The sequence below is a fragment of the Mustela lutreola genome, chromosome 12 (assembly GCF_030435805.1).
Source record: "Mustela lutreola isolate mMusLut2 chromosome 12, mMusLut2.pri, whole genome shotgun sequence".
Taxonomy (NCBI): domain Eukaryota; kingdom Metazoa; phylum Chordata; class Mammalia; order Carnivora; family Mustelidae; genus Mustela; species Mustela lutreola.
Window position 1 is genome coordinate 92,386,408 of NC_081301.1, and position 16,374 is coordinate 92,402,781.

Genomic DNA, 16,374 nt, shown 5'->3' on the forward strand with positions numbered 1-16,374 from the left:
CTAAGTTCTTTGTTTGTTTGTTTGTTTTTCTTTTGGGCATCGGAAGATTTGTTACAAGCTGTTGCTGAGAAACCTCTGAAGGGCAAAGGACAGGTCTCTAGCCTGTGCCCCCTGAAAATCACTTCAGGGTCACAGGAATGTGGTAGCCAGTAATCCCTAAAGTCGATTAGCCATGTGCAAACTCACATGAGCATGCCATCATGTCATGCACATTCATCTGTCCTTGGTCAAGGCTATCAAGAAAGGCTGAAACCAAGAGGCAGCCACGTTCGTGGCCTCTCCAGTCTCTCCACCCAGAAACCCCGCCGAAAGAATGAAATGAGGTTGGCCCGCCATGGCTTTTTCTAGGAGACCCCCTGCTGGTACTCAAATGATGTTATTTATCTTCCCTAAAGAGCCCCGTGGCATCTGAATAATTTCTTCTCAATTTTTTTACCGAGGGTCCAACATCAAGCATAGCAGCCTCAAGTTTCCTTTTCCGTTTTGACATGGGGACACGGGCACTCTTCTCGTGTTCTGACTCCACTTCTGCTCTTTGTGATTTCTCAAACATGGTGAGAAGCCGTCCACACTCCTTCAGGATGTAATTCGTTTGCAACCGGAACTTGTGCCCACATGAAGGGCCTTCCTGTGCTCTGCCGGTAGCTTTTGTTCAACGTTTATTGTGCCTTGCTTTTCAAATCTGAGCACTGTTCTCATCCCTGAAGAATCTGAACACAGAAGATGAGGTCGTATCATGGCCTGGCTCCCTGGCCGTTGTTGTTGGACCGTGGCAGGAGCATTGCAGGAGGACAAGCCCTGCTGTCTGCCAACAGTTGGGACTTCAGGTCCAGCATTAAGGACAGACACAGGGAAGCAGTGCAGGAGGCAGGAGATACCTGTCTGGCCGGTCTGATCGGTGGATGAAACCCTGGCCTACGGTGGGGGTGGGGGCAAGGCTGGTGGCCGCTGGGCTCCTTCCTCTCTGACACTCCTGAGGCTCTGCTGTCCTCCCAGAACAGGGACTGTCCTCTTCTTGCCCTGAATTTTAAGAAGCCTTCGTGACCTGTCCGAGAATGGTGGAAAGCCTTGGCTTGTTCCGAATTTTAGTTGTCCTCACCTATAGAAAATCATTCCTTCATGCTGGAAACATTTATGGCATTCCTTCCTGGTTTCCAGCCCTGTCCTACAGAATAGGGCCAGAAGGTAAAAATAAACAAACAAAAAAACCTCAAAGTACTTACCCACTTGCTCGCCATTCGTGCATTGGAGGACATAGTCTTCCTGCCACGCGGTCTTCCTTCCAGTAGGTGGCTGGCCAGGGGAATTCAGGGACAGAGGGGGTCACATGAGCTCATTATAAGAGGACACAGTGACATTCTCTTGTGTTTAGGGTCACTTTTACGGGGGAAAGAAAATACTATCATCATAAAGACGTTGACCCCGGGAATGGAGAGCCAACATTTCATTTCATTCCATTCCATTCCATTTTAGCACCTTCCCACGGAAGGACTCTGTAGACCTCCAACCTTAGGACGAATTCTCCTTGCTCACGTCCTGCATGTCCCGAAGTCCCTTGTAGCATTTTCCCCCTATTTGAGGAAGGCCGAGCGGCTGGCTTTGAAGGTCCACATCCCATCGGTCCATTCTCCAGAAGGGGTGGGCTCCTGTTAAAATGTCCCCTTCTTCCGAGGTTTCCTCTCGGGTGCTTGACCTCTCGTGTATCACTTACCATGGGGCTCCCCCGCTCGGAGCATCGTCAGAGGCTTCCACCCAGCGTGCACTGCTCAGACGCTGTTCCTCCTGGCCCTCCAAGGTAGATTTCTGGCAACAGAGATGTTTAAAGCCAAATCCACATTCCTCTATTCTTGCTTGAACTCTTTTGTTGTTGTTGTTGTTGTCACTGGCATTTTGTACCTTTTTTTCCTTCCCCCACCTAAGGTGATCAGATCGCTGACCTGGGTAGCTCTGTCCCCGTGCACTCCTTACCCGAATCCCTCAAAATGCCTCTGCCGGGATCGCTCTTGTTCCAAGCCTTGCATCCTTTGCGATCTCCAGGCCTCATTAGCTTCGGCTCCCAGAACCTTGCCCATTGTTCAAATTATTTCCATCCTGCGCTGCAAACTAGGCTAGTATTTCTGGTGGCCACGTTGCTCTTCCTCTGCTACTACAGGTCCTGTGACCCCATGGTTAACCTAATCACTCACCCAGCGTCCCAGAGGCACAGCAGAAAAAGCGTTCCCAGCCCCATGCCTGATTCCTGCTAACGCACGCATGCCCAGTGCCCTCACCACACGCATGCCGGCATCTGTCCAGGCCACGCTTCTTCCGGGGGCCGTCCCGTGGCCGGCCCGGCCTGCTGCCCGTGTCCCTTGTCTCCCATCCGCTCCCCATCCTGCCTTTCTGGGCTGTGGATCTGAGCCTGTCTCCCAGGTAATACTGCACACCTTCCCTTTGCCTACCAGGTAAGGATGATCTAGTTTCTCAGCCCCAGAGCGGTGGTGGTCCACGGCCCACCTCGATGGCCTTCCCACCATCATTCTCCATCACGTCCCTTCCCGTTCTCCCTCTGCTTTCGGACGGCCCAGCTCTTTCTCTCTTTTCCCACCTCTCTGCTCTCCCTGGTCTCTACTTTCCCACCCATGTCGTGCCTCGAGCCCTCGAGCCGGCAGTGGCTCCGAGAAGGGATTTTTCTAGGCGGCCCCACGTAGGCGGCGTATGCCAGAGGGAGCTGTCCTCACCTGGAGGAAGGTCTGGACGGGAGGGCGGTTTCTGCTGCGATGTCTCGTGCCTGGCAGCTGCTTGGTTGGCCGCCGCACAAAGGGGACACCCTTGTAGCAGGCCCAGGATGGCTCAGGATGGCTTCCTTGGAGGCCATGGAAGGGCCAGAGACCTCAGGTGGTGTTTCCTGGTCCTCTGTAGTGGAAGGGACTTACTTGCAAAGACTAGAGGTCTGGGAGGCAGAGCCAGCCACCCCAGGGGGTGTCCCTAGGCTGGCTGCTGTCAAACCGCGCGTTCCAGCTCTCTGAGGTAAGTAGTAGGAGCCAGGCTCGGACAGGGACAGGCTGCAGCTGCTTCCCGGAGGTCACAGCCCCCTTTGGCCCCTCCCCATCCAATGCTGCCTGCCTTGCACTGCTCCGGGAGCCGTGGAGGGAACCCGTACCCTAATGCTCCCCCAAACATGTGCAGGGGGAAAGGGAACCGGAGTAACAGGCTTTCGCGTGTCTTAGAGAAGCAGGACAAGCCTCAGAGAAGGGAGGAAATCATTGTTTGCCTCCCACCAATTTCCGGAGAACTGTGCATTTCCTCCGAGTGTGGTTCCAGGCATAACCTCCTCCTATGGTCTTCCTCAGACCCCCGGAGGAGGTGAGGCAGGGGGTGAGCGGGCCGAGGCTTGGACAAGCGAACCGCCTTCCCCCAAGGTCACCCAACGGAGGAGGAAGAGCTGGGCTGGGACTGGCACCCAGGTCTTCTGACGCCGGTGTTCTTTCTACTCTACCACAGGTGTAACGTGGAGAAGGTGCCCGGTAATTCTCAGTTGGAAATAGAAGGAAACAGGTCAGGATCTGTCTCGTATGCTCTTGTCTCTGAACACAGGTATCCCTTGGCCCATCCACAGTCCGACTCCAAAGGAGCCGGAAGCACATTTCACCGCGGGCCCTGCACCCCCCGACCGCCCCCAATGGGGTGGAGGGGGCGTGGAGGAGCCCGGATCCCCTAAAACACCGGCCGGCCCTGGGGGGCTTTCCAGGTGTCTCTGCGCGCCTCCATGCGGTGTGTCCGCACCGGCAGAGCCCCTGTTCCTCCCCGTGGGCTGCTGGGGCTCCCCCGCTCCCGGAGGGTGCAGCGTCTGCCTCCCACCCGCGGGCTCCCTCACTCGGGGCCGCCTTGGCGTCCGGGTTTCAGGAACAGCGTCTGCGGCGCGTGGTGCCTGGTGCGGGGCTGTCCTCGGGGGGCGCCGGGAAGGGGCGCACGCCCTGTGCCGCGTTTCTGGAGGCGCCTGGGGGGCTTCTGGGCTCCCCTGCCGCTGGTCCTCAGTGTCCCGAGCCAGTCTCTTTGACCTTTGTGTGCTTTTTGCTTCTGTGGCTGTAAGTGGAAATGCTTTTCTCCTCGAGATTTTGGGAGAAGGAGGTGCTGTTGGTGGAGTGGGAGGGGGGGATGGGCAGGATCTTCCCAGGGTGGAGCTTCTAGTCCTGCACTGAAGGTTTTTTTTCCTTTCAGTCAGCATGAACTTAAAAACTAGGTCTCTCGTTGCGACGACGCTTGACGGTCCATAGTCCATTTCTGTTGGTTGACCCAGTGACCTCCTTCACAGCATCTTCCTCACTCGTGGTAGGATCCAGTCTAGGGCCAGGAGGAAGAGGCATCGAAGTTGTTTCTCTGGTGCATTCCAGAACGAACACCCCTCCCCGGTGGTGCATGTAAGGCGATGCGACGTGGGAGTGACTGGTGCCTCCCATGCCTGTGTAGGGATAGGACCCGTGTGCAAGACCGTCGATTTGTTGGTAATTCCTGGGGGTGTTGAGGAAACAGCACTGAGCCCTGGAAGCCAGACCCTCTAACTCTGGTGTGTGTGCCGGACGTCAAGAATCGGGTTCCGTTTCTGCCACCGGGAGACAGAACTCCGTCTGGATTTGCATTTGGGGATTGAAACAACATAGAACTCGGACTTTATTAGTTTGGCCGCTTTAAATAAGGAAGCAGCTTGGTTAAACACTCCCCCTGCCCCCTCCACTGCCTCCCCAAAACATGGAAAGGACGCTTTAATGGTCTAAATGGCGTGATGCAGCTAAGCACCCAGCCCAGTAAACAGGGCAGACATAAGCTCCTTTTCCCCCTTGTCCGTCAGAATGGTCATGTGACCATGAAAAGTGGATTAATCCCAACTCTAAAGGCCCTCCCGTGTCCTGCCTGGGCTTTCCGTGGAGGCGATAGGGCTGTAGGTAGCCGGGACCTAGGTAAATACATTTTTACAGAAGACGCATTTAGACTGATTTTTAGCAGTTTCAGGCCTTGGCATTTCCTCTGGGCTCTGGACTCTTTCTCGTCCCTTACTGTCCCGTGTGCTTCTCTTCTCCATACGCCCACGTTTATGATGTGTGTTGGTCAGAGCTTGTATTAGGGTAAACAGAATTGAAAGTTCTTCTCATGTGTTCAGAAGCACCGAGCACTCTGTGTGCCAGTCTCTGTGCAAGTACTGAGAACGGGGTAGAAATGAATCCAAGGGAAAGCCTTAAAACAGAGCTGGAAGGGCGAGGAAGGAAGAACACGCACCCAGTATGAATGTGGTGTGGACAGGAGAGCGGGGAGGGCCAGCGTAGGATCTGTGAAGGTATTGGGTCATCGGGTCTGCTCGTGCACAGAGTGGGGATCCCCAAGTAGACCGCAGGGGTGGGGGACAAGGCAGAGGCCCTCGGTCCCCTGTGCATGGGCCACCATGGTGATAGGGAAAAGCAGGAACCCTCTAGAGACCATCTGGATCCCAATAGGATTGGATCCTGCAGGGTCAGAGAAGGGGCCAAAGCGTGGGACAAGGCGGTGGGTGTGGGGACAGGGGTGACTTCTCAGACATGTGACTGACAAGACGCAGAGCAGACTGGGTGTGAGAGGGGAACCTACAGATCACCCTGGGGTCTCTGGTAGGTGGATATTGTGCCGCCCACAGGAATGCGGGGGGAGGGACGGGTGGCGTGTGTGGGTCCCACATGTGGAGAGTGTGCGTGCACAGCTCCCCTGCCCGGCATCCTCCCTCCCAGAAAATCCGATTCCTCTCGTGGCTATAAACGGCCCTTGATGTTGTGATTATGTTGCTAGTATTGACTAGCCCTTCAGGACTAGCCAAGAAGCTCTTTTAGATGAAATTTATTTTTAGCAATGTTGGCACCAGACCTAGTTCTCTCTTTAAATAGGGGAGGGAGGGAGGCTAGGACTGTGGATCGAGGGCCCAAGCCCTTTGGCATATGGTAGCTCTAATTCGATGCGAGAGACGTCGTGAACTCGGACACACTTGGAGGTGAAGAGCCTTGCTTCCCGCATTGGATACTTGGGGCTCAGCCTCCTCTTACGTAGCTGTAGCCTGGTGAGGTTGTAGCCTCGTGCATTGTCTGAAATGGTAATCCCTGGACTAGGGTCCTCAAACCCCTGTCCCGTAGCTTCTTGGAGACCCCCTGGTGCAGTGAGAGGCTCCGCGAAGTCTGACCGGAAGTCGCCTTTTGGGCTTCTTTCCACCTGGTGTATCCAAAATGCCTTCGACTAACAAAACCCCCTTTCCCAGGGAAACCCATTGAAAATCGATTAAGCTTGTGTTCCTTGGAGCACACTTTGGGAAAGGCCAAACTGGAGCGCAGGAACTGCTTTTTGTCCAGGGAGAATTTGCTCGGAGAAATGTGGATTTTTCAGAACTTTGTTTTTCCTTCCTGACAAATACTGGTACTTCTTGCATGTTTAGTCAAAGAGGCGGCTCGGACTCCTGGCCACTTGGCACTCAGTTTACGAGGCTCGGCCGGTTATCCCCACACAAAGCAGGTGGGCAGGCCACAGATAAACCTAGCCTGTCTGCCTTGCAAGGCGGGGAAGGCCTCCGGAGGCTTCTAGGGTCCGTCTGGCCCAGAAGGGCAGGGTGTCTGCCTCTCCGAGCTGCAGGCCGGTACCAGAGTCCGTGAACTCTCTCTGAGGGAGGAGGTTGAGGAGCCCCAGTGGGAGTAACAAGGCAGAGTTTCTTACGGGCCGATAAAACTGTCTTTAAAGCCATTCTACGAGCATTGTAATAAAAAAACGGATTGCTCTGAAAGACAGCAGTTACTGGGCATGTATGTTCTTGCATATTCACGGGTGGGAATCTGCTTCCTCGCATAGAATCCTACACCTTCCTTAGGAATTTGCTAGAACAGCCACTTAGAGGAGCCCTCCGGTGCCCCCGGCGGTAGCCCACCCATCTGACAAAGTGATGTGTGGGACTGGGGGCTCAAGTGGGGAGCAGTTGATTTTGCTTGCCTGCGAGAGTTTTGTGCTTTTGAGTTGGGCCAAAGGCTTTGAAGAGTTTTTTACGACTGCAAAGCAGAGACACACAGGGTCAGATCCAAGGATAAAATACTCAGGGGAAGGTGGGTCCTTGCCTTTTGAAAGGAAGACATTCTTTGGGCCCTGTCCCACTCTTTCAGAGGACGTGACATCAGCAGGTGAAGAGGCTGTCCAAGGTCACTGGACAGGTGCTCTTAGGAAATGTCAAGTGAGAAAAAGAGAGGAAGCAACCAGACATCCCGGGTCGGTATTTCTGAGTCAAGTGATAGGTACTACATCTCCAAGCTGCCTCAAGATGCTTGTCTAAGCAAAGAAATCGTATTCTCGGAATCCTACGTCCTACCGAGCACCTTTGATTTGTAGTAGAAAGTTCAGGGACAGAAACCTGAAGAAATAAATGGGAACTTAACAGTATAGTAGATTCCGAGGGTTGTGATACATGATAAATCGTATGCGATTATTCTCTTCTACTATTCTATTTATTTGGCTTTATTATAGTAGAATTAAAAGATACCAGTTGGTGAAATGTGCTATTTATGGTGATATAAATGAAAGGTGGTCATATACCCCTGAGATAGCATTTCCCCAGAAAATAATTAGATGAGGTTTTTGACTTACAGCCTGTTGTCAAAGAAGGCAACCCAGGAGAAGTATGTGAGACCGACTTTAGTTATGGATAATGATAAGGTTCCACATTACACTAGCGTGTAAATCCTCATTCTGTTGAATCCGAGCACGTTGTTGGGAATGTTTATGTATGCTCTGGCGTATCTCCTTGTGGTCCTTAGTTGGTGACCTTTAAAAGACCTAGTTGCAGTTGGACTACATTTACAGTCGGACACCCTGTGCTCTTATATTTATTTATTTTTACCGAAGGCCGCAACAAGGCTTCCTCCCTCCCTCAAGGCGTCCCCTTCAGATGCCTCCTTTCAGACCCTCTAGCGCGCTGTTGTCCTTTGGGCAGCAGACGCCCTGGCCGGTTTGCATTAGCTATTCTACATTCTGCTGGGATGGACGCCATGTATGTACGTCTGTGTCTGTTGTATGGACATGCTTATGTTACATACGTGTATTATCAGCCTAGAGAAGATCACCAAACACAGAGGCACGCAGCCGGGCATCCCTGTATCTAAGACTCTCCGTAAAGCCTTGCTGCTTTTCTCACTGAGCCGAGGGAGCCTTCTATGAACTGCTGACGCCAGGGCGCTTACCTTGCCTTAACCTGATGTGACCTGATTTTTGTTGCTGCCTCGGGCGCATCCTGTATCTGCAGTCCTGACGTGCCCCCCGGGGTGATTTTTACCCACTTCTAACGGCCAAAAGCTGGTCTGCCCCCACTGTGTTCTGTTCTGCCATAACCTCCCGCATTCTTCAGATCTCCAAGCTTGTTAGGAATTACCGGTCCGCACTCAGGAAGACCCACATGAGAGATCTCGGTCGTGAACAGGGAGGGCAGGTGTTCCTCACACCTGTTGCCAGCCTGGCTCGCGTCTCTGGGGGCTCTCAGGCAAGTGGGGCACTGCTGTGTTTGCGGTGCATTTCAGGTGCACGGGAATCTGACCCTGAAAAGCAATGGCTTACTTTCACCTGCTGCCCTCCAGTGTGGACCCAATTTTTTAAAGTTTTCATCCAGAAAGATTTTCCTGTGTTTGACTTCTTTAGGATGGTAGTAACTTTTTTGTTTTTTGGTGAAATCCTTCCAAGTGGGTATTCTAAATCATGACATTGTTTTTCTTTTTATATGGTGGCAAGATAGTTTTTGTTTAGTTAACAAGTGTAAACGTGTGGCAGTTTCAGTGCTAGCTAAATTCTCTTTTTTCAGGAGTCTCCATTATCCATGCTTGTCAACAGATCAGTCTGGGTAGGTAAAAAGAAAACCATAAGACAGGAAAAAAAAAAAAAAAAAAGCCCAGAAACAAAACCCAAGAAACTTCTCACCTAATACCTTATCTTCTTGATTTCGGTTTATAGGGAAGGCAGAATAGCCAGCATTTTAAAGGAGTAGGTCTCTTAGCGAGCATTTCCTGTCTTCTGCCATGCCTAAAATGTAATTAGAGGGGAAACTGATGTTTATGTCACATTCATTGTGTACGCAGTCATCATTTTAGAATTCCAGGAGTACAGACATGAAAGTTGCATCCTTTGGTTTGCGGAAGTAAGGGAGAGAAGTGGGTTCCCAAGTGAAGCCGAGCAGAGGAAACCTCGTGAGTGTGCGTGTGTACCCACGTGTGTGTGCATACCCATGTGTACGCGCCACCATCCGTGCGGTCCGCAGTGCGTACTCCAAACCACATGCCCACAGTAGCATGGGAGCCCTTCTGTCTCATACACCCTGACACCGGGGGCCATGTGTCCCTGTGTCCATTCACCTCTGTAGGGGGGGACCCCTGGGCTGCTGGCCCGCCAGCACCTGGAAACTCTCGGAAGGTGCACGGTGTTATTTTAGATTTTAGGTTACACTCTTCCCCTCCTCCCAGGCTGTTCCCATCAGGCCCACGTTTCCTCTTCGGCGATCCATCACTGTACGAGATAGATCTGAAGTCACGGACCGTCAGTGGGATCCTTGCTCCCGTGGAGGGGAGCGGGTATCCTTTCTGTCAGGGGAAGTGCACTCTTCCAGTGAACAGTTTCTACTTCTAGGCCTTAAGTTGTACAAAATGACATAATGGAAAAATACCTGGAGTTGGGGGCAGGGGTAAGCATTTCAACAGAAACAGAACACCTTCTGCAAACCATCGTACAATTAGTCTATTGTTCTGGACTTTAAAAAAAAAAAAAAAAAACTTTCCAGCACTCCAAAAAAAAAAAAAAAAAGGCATTGAAAAGGTATACTGAAAAAAACTTTACTCAGCGTAAGTTTGAAAAATGCCAAGAATTCAAAACTCTTTCAGGCTATTTCACTTCCTTTTTAATTTTTTTTTTTTTAACCTTTAATGTAGAAAAAAAAAAGTTACTGTAGTGATCTGTCAGCAAGTTGTTTTCCTAATTTGATGCTTGCTCGCTTGCTTTGAGGGAAAGAATGTGCACAAGTTGGGGCAGGAGGTGGAGAGGGGGAGAAGCAGACTCCCCGCTGAACAGGAGCCCGACCTGGGGCTCGATCCCAGGACCCTGAGGTCATGACATGAGCGGAAGGCAGACGCTTAACCAACTGAGCCTCCCCTACCTTGTGGCTTTCCATAGGTCACAGAAAGCTGGTTGTCCTCCTGACATTCCTGCCCAAGCTGGTCATCAGAACCACCACTCCAGCTTTTGTCCATATATAAGATGTCCCCACCCTCTTTGGAAAAGAGCAGAAGAAAACAGAAAAAAAGCATGTACATAGAAGAATTAAGTTGTGGGCAGGGGGGAGGTGCCGAGGGTTAGTTTGATAGTAAGAATTCCTTCCCATTTTCATGGAGAATGGCTTCTTGAAGTATGGTGGGAGGCATAGAGACTGGGGATGAGTAACCAAGTGGAGGTTGACCACGGTCTTCCCGGGCACGGGAGAAAGAGGCTGTCCTGGTGAGAAGAGTCAGGTCCTCAGTACAGCCTGGGTTTGCAGGGAATGAGCAGAAGAGAGCCTTGAAAGCCAGACTGAGGTGACTGTGTGATGACCACACCAACAAACCACAAGAGGTCTTTTTCCAGTAGCTTCCAGGTCTTGTGTTTGCCCCGTAACTCTGTCCTCAGTGAGACGGGAGATGAGAAGTAAGACAGGAATATGGAGTCAAGTGAACCGTAACTTTTTAAACAGTATCAAAATTTTGTCTTATTTTCTGGGTCCCAGAACGTTCAGCTCTCTCCTTTATGAGCACAGATCATTGTCGACCTGTTTTGTCACAGGGTCTAGAATTCCCACAACCCGACTAAGGGCAGGGACATCAGACCAAGAATGTTTTGGCCATGCTGTCCCCCACCCCCCCCACCCCTCCACTTCGAAAGTGCTTTATCACCATTCTTGGTGCAAAGGGCTTATTTCTCACGTCAGCAGTAGTACAGTTGAAACCGAGAGTCTGTCCATCACAGGTGTACAGAGCACAGATGTCCTTGTAATCCGTCAATAGAAAAATGACACCATCTGTTGGCAATGTACAAAATGACAGCGTAAAGATGTCACTGAGGGTCAGGTGTTCAGTCCAAGATTACAAAGGGGTCTGACTTCCTGACGGTGGAGAGGACACGGATAGCAGTAGAAAAACTGATCCCTATAAATTGCCTTTCAGAGACTCCTTTTCAAACAGGTAAAACGTTTGTGTATCTAAATCTCAGAATGGGAAGGAAAGAGACCAACCAGAAATTGTGGGCCTATAGTGAAGGTGACAGTAAATAAACCAGCTGTTGTCACATAGTCTCTGGTATAATGGATGGAGGTACAAACGCGTGTGTCAGCCTGGAGAACGGGGGTAGGGGTGGCTGTAGGTGGGGAGGCCCTCCTTGGTTCTTCCCACAATAACCTGAAAATCCCAATTCCCTCGTAAACAGCAGTGCTTTTCAGCCCCTCGTGTGTGCCCCCGATTTTCATATTCATGAGGCTCCTATATGTCTTAAAAAAATAAAATAAAGCCGAGACCCAGCATAACAGAAAATCTCGCCCATTCCTTTGACAGAGGATTTTCAGTTAATTTATGCAGGCCCCTATGCTCTTCAGCATTTCCCCCACTGGTTGCTAAGCAACCGCTTGAGTTACTGCGCATGCCTTTTTTATGATAACTGTCATTATGAATATTTTTTAATTATACAACTGGGACCATGGATTAAAAGAGCATATTGTCCCTCATTCTTCGCCACGGCTTCTAGCGTGCTTGCACACTCCTGGACTCAACCTTCTGGAATTCACACACCAGTGATGTATGTTTATTTATTTGGTGGGTCTGCCTTCACAAAGGAAGTAGAGACTGCCTTGTAAGGGAAGCGAGATTTTTGTGAAAAATGACTCCAGCCTGCCTACAAGCTGCCCCATTGATCTGGAGAGGCCGAGTCAAACGTTAAAGACTCTTGAACCGAAATTATGAGTATCTTTGTTCCTGTAACCGTGCCTGCTTCCAGTGCTATAAGTGATGTTAAAAGCTCACAATGCATTAGAGACTGGTTTTCAAAGTTCTAAATTGTGAAGCATTTGTTGCTATTAAATTTGCTTTCAAATAAAGCGACCATGGATTTGAGGGAGGGTATCACACGCGTCCCAGACATGCGAGGCATCCACGCTTGCTACAGAGGTCAGGTCTTTCCTGCCCAAGGGGCTCCGTGCGCACACGAGTGCGGTTAGGCGATCAGAAGGGGTTCCTCGGGCAAATACTCATAAAGGTATGCATGGTTCACCATGTGTAAAATACTCTGAAAGGAATAAGACAGAAAAGAAAGACACACAAAGGCTTTTCATCTGAGTTTCCGGAGTATATTCTAACATACTATGCTCTAAGTAGACAGGGAGTTTGAGACAAAGGAGTATGGAAATAAAGCCATTGTGTACTTTTTTTTTTTTTTTTAACCAATTCAATTCTATTCATTTAAAAATGGAATTGTTGGTTGAATACGACATTTTGAAGATTTCTGTCAAAAAGCAGAGCCGTGTGAGCCGTGTTCACTCTGAAGGAGGAACTCACAGTGGACCTGCCATGTCCTGTGTGTGACAGAAGTGGGGATCTAATGGCATTTTAATGTGATTCTGGAGTGAGCTCAAGGAACACGCATCTCCAGTACGGATGTGGGATTTTTCTTGATTTAAAGGGCCCCCACGTCCACAGGCATCGGGTGCTCTTTGCTTTTTGGGCATTTTCTGAAATCAAACCCTTTCCTCCGTCGCGTATGATCGGATCTGTGTCTGTTTGTCTCTCCTACCCTACAGTTCAGGGCGGCAGCTCAGTGAAGTCTTCATTCAGTTACCTTCAAGGAAAGAATTGCCAGAATATTATGAATTAATTAGGAAGCCGGTGGATTTCAAAAAAATAAAGGTAGATACTTTGTTTACGCACTTCATAAAAAAGAAAGGGGAAGCCCTTGAAATGCCGACTGTGAGAACTGGGCAGCGGCATCCTTATCTGAGCACCATGGAAAGCCCCCCCATTACCCCACCCCTCCCCAGTCTAGGGCTTGTCCCCAAAATGGCGGAGAGATCCTTGGGCCTTTCCGTGGATTTTGTTGAACTGCATGGAGAGCTCCTGCTGTATTATGTTGCATTTTATTTAAGACGTTTCAGACTCCTCCCCCAACCCTTTTGCTGCTTTTGCATCCGATCCTGTGCTGCTCCTTCCCCCTAACAAGAAGGGACCCCCGTGGGAGGGTGGTCTCTCTGACTGGCGCCCCCTGGAGTTGTTCACTCCCACATCCCTAGCAGGGCTGTCTGCTCTGAAGACAAAGGGAAAATCAAATCAAACTTTTTTTTTTTTTTTTTTTTTGACCAAGTAATGATTGTTTGTTTGTTTGTTCCCCCTTCCTTCCTTCTTCCTCTTCTTTCCTCTCTTTTATCCGAAATTTGCTTTAGGAAAGAATTCGTAATCACAAGTACCGGAGCCTGGGTGACCTGGAGAAAGACGTCATGCTTCTCTGCCACAACGCTCAGACCTTCAACTTGGAGGGATCCCAGGTACGTCTTCAGTTTTCAGAAAAAGGTGGAACCTTCCCTGTGCTGCTGCGCTTTTAAGTGATAGATTTCACTTTTCTGCTGTTTGAATGATTGCGGCTCCCCCGGGTGGAATCAAAAATGAGAAGTAAAAACGTACATCCTAAGCTAGTATGCAAGTAAATTGAGGCTTTGGCGCTTTGAGATGAAGGCCAGCCTCTTTGTACCGCAGATGTGCTAGTTCCTACTTGTGCTTCCCTTCAAGGCTTGGCTTCTAATTAGAGGAGGAATTCCAGGAAATCACTTAGTGCAATGCTTAAAGGCTAGAGGTACAGTTTCTGCTTTTGTCAAGACTGTGTATTTGATTATATTCACCTTCATGTTGCTGACCGCACCCTTGCATCAGGGAGTGAAACTACTGTGATTTAAGAGGAAAATAGAAGTGAAACTACTATGTTGTAAGGGGGGGGAACCTAGAGAAAAAAGAACCACTGTCTCTAATGGCTTACAGAAAATGCTTATCAAGCCGACTGCATCAAGAACTCCCCGGGTCTACTGTGTATGAGCAAGTGACCCTCAGCTGACAAGAATAACTAGGGGAGGAGCCTCTCGCTTTAATGGCACCTCAGTTCCGCTTCCCTTGTGCAGGTGCCCCTTCTCTCCTGTCTGTATTTCCAGCCCGATGCTCTTGCTCTTGTATCACGGGGAAGGAAGGAGTGGTCTGTGTGTCTGCTGCCCGGTGTCCATGTCAAGCCAGCAATAAGTTCCTTGGGTTTCTCTCCCGCTCTTGCTTTTTCCGCCCTCATGGCCATTCCAGTCGTGAAACTGGAGAACATGAGAATCCTTGCATGGACCTTTTCTGAAAAGACGGTACATTTCCAGGTTCACGGTGGTGTCCTCCACCCTCCCGTGGCGGCATGCGGCTGGGCCTCCAGGCCCCACCCCCTGCCACAGCCTCCGTGTCTGCCCGCACCCCATCTCACACATGAAGTGGAGTCACAAGTGGCTTCTTGACTGGCTTCCTTCTCCATCCTGGGGACTCGTCGCTCGCTCGCTCTCTCTCTCTCTCACGGCCCTCGTTGCCCTCCCGTCTCCTACCCACCGTGTGCGATCGGGGTCCAGAATGAATTTCGTCTCCCTAGGCTGCTTTCCAAAGTCCAAGCCTACTCTCGTGCCGTAGCCACCTTTTCCTGCTGCTCCTCCCCCTGAACAGTTCGTGGTCTAATCACACCGGGCCTGTGACCACTTGCGTCCCTGGGCGTGCGTGCTGGCGCCCGCAGGAGGACAGAGCGAGCCCGCGTACTTCTTATGTGGCCACCGGACAGCAGCATCTTGCCCAACACAGTCCACGGTCCCGGCCAGAAACTGACCTGGCACAATGCCAGATGCACACACTTGGTCTCCCTCCCTAGAAAGCCCCCTCCTTTCTCAGCCCTGACGGAACCCTCCTCACCTGCTCCTGTCCGGCTGAATGCTCATTTCCGGCAGATTCTGCCCCCACGGCCCCATCCCAGGACCCCTCCCGACCCTCTGCCCCCTTCGCACGCTGTCCTGCGGTGCTCACTCCAGGGTGTCCCGTCACCTTCGGGAGCTTGTGGCTCCTCTTTCCAATAAGGACTCTGTTTTACAGCCAGGACCGTTGTTGTCCATGGTTTGTTATTTGTTGAAACTCCTAAATTGTATCCTCTTCACCCTTTTTGAGGGTACAGTTCAGTATTATGTTCTCTTTATCATCCAACAGATTTCCAGAATGCTTTCATCTGATACAGCTGAAACTCTCTACCCGTGAAACACCTCCCCATTGCCCCACCCCCACCCCCACCCTGCTCTGGTCCCAGGGAACCTGTGAATTTGACTAGCTCGGATACCTCACAGAAGCGAAGACTGTATTTGTCGTCGTGTGACTGGCTTTTGTTACTCAGCATCCTGTCCTCAAGGTTCAACCTTGTGGTATCAGGTGGAAGGATTTCTCCTTTTTTAAGGCTAAAGAATTCATTTTCCGTATATACTGCATTTTGTTCCTGCATCTAGCGGACCCTGGGTTTGCTTGCACTCTTGGCCCTTCAGAGACACAGGTGTGCAAATCTCCCTTCAAAACCTTGCACTCGCTCTTTTGGGTGTATACCCAGAGGCGGGATTGCGGGATCACGTGGCACTTCTGTTTTTAATTTTTTGAGAGAAGGGACCATTTTGGAGCTTCAGATCTTGGCAACTCTGCAGGGATGTGCTCAGGTGTGAGCAGACAGTAAAAGGGAAGTACTGACTGGAGTAGTAACAGCCCGTGCTGATAAACGGATGCCGAAGACGAGCCTCCATTTTGTTAGGGCTTTTGGGTATTTAAGCAGGTCAGTTTACCACAGTTTTGGATAGAACAACTCAAATAAGAAATGCAGGTTTTTTGTTTTTTGTTTTTTAAGATTTTATTCATTTACTTGACAGAGATCACAAGCAGGCAGAGAGGCAGGCAGAGAGAGAGGGGGATGCAGGCTCCCCGACGAGCAGAGAGCCCAACTCGGGGTTTGATCCCAGGACCCCAGGATCACGACCCAAGCCGAAGGCTGAGGCTTTAACCCACTGAGCCACCCAGGCGCCCCAGAAATGCAGTTTTTAAAACACTCTTTTTGTTATCAAAAAATGAGAGGCTATGTTACAGAAGCCCAGCCTTCCCTAAGTATTTATACCCATGCAGGTGGGTACACACACACACACACACACACACACACACACACACACACACACACATTATTTCAACCACAAATGGGCTTTTCCCAGAAGAATCCATGTGTCAGTGTTTGAGTTCAGCATTCTCCTGTTGGGCTCCCGCAGGCATGAAAACT

At 50.5% G+C, this 16,374-nt stretch overlaps 1 protein-coding gene across 7 annotated transcripts in view; it reads left to right on the top strand.

Moving 5' to 3' along the window:
- The window catches only part of SMARCA2 (SWI/SNF related, matrix associated, actin dependent regulator of chromatin, subfamily a, member 2), a 175,110-nt gene that overhangs the window by 133,115 nt on the left and 25,621 nt on the right, over positions 1 to 16,374 (top strand). For 6 of the 7 annotated variants that reach the window (XM_059142457.1, XM_059142461.1, XM_059142459.1 and 3 more), the window contains exons 29-31: positions 3,484 to 3,537; positions 12,824 to 12,929; positions 13,460 to 13,561. In XM_059142457.1, the coding sequence (XP_058998440.1) occupies positions 3,484 to 3,537; positions 12,824 to 12,929; positions 13,460 to 13,561 (262 nt within the window). The remainder of the gene's footprint in view (positions 1 to 3,483; positions 3,538 to 12,823; positions 12,930 to 13,459; positions 13,562 to 16,374) is intronic. The other variant, XM_059142463.1, reaches the window with a different exon arrangement.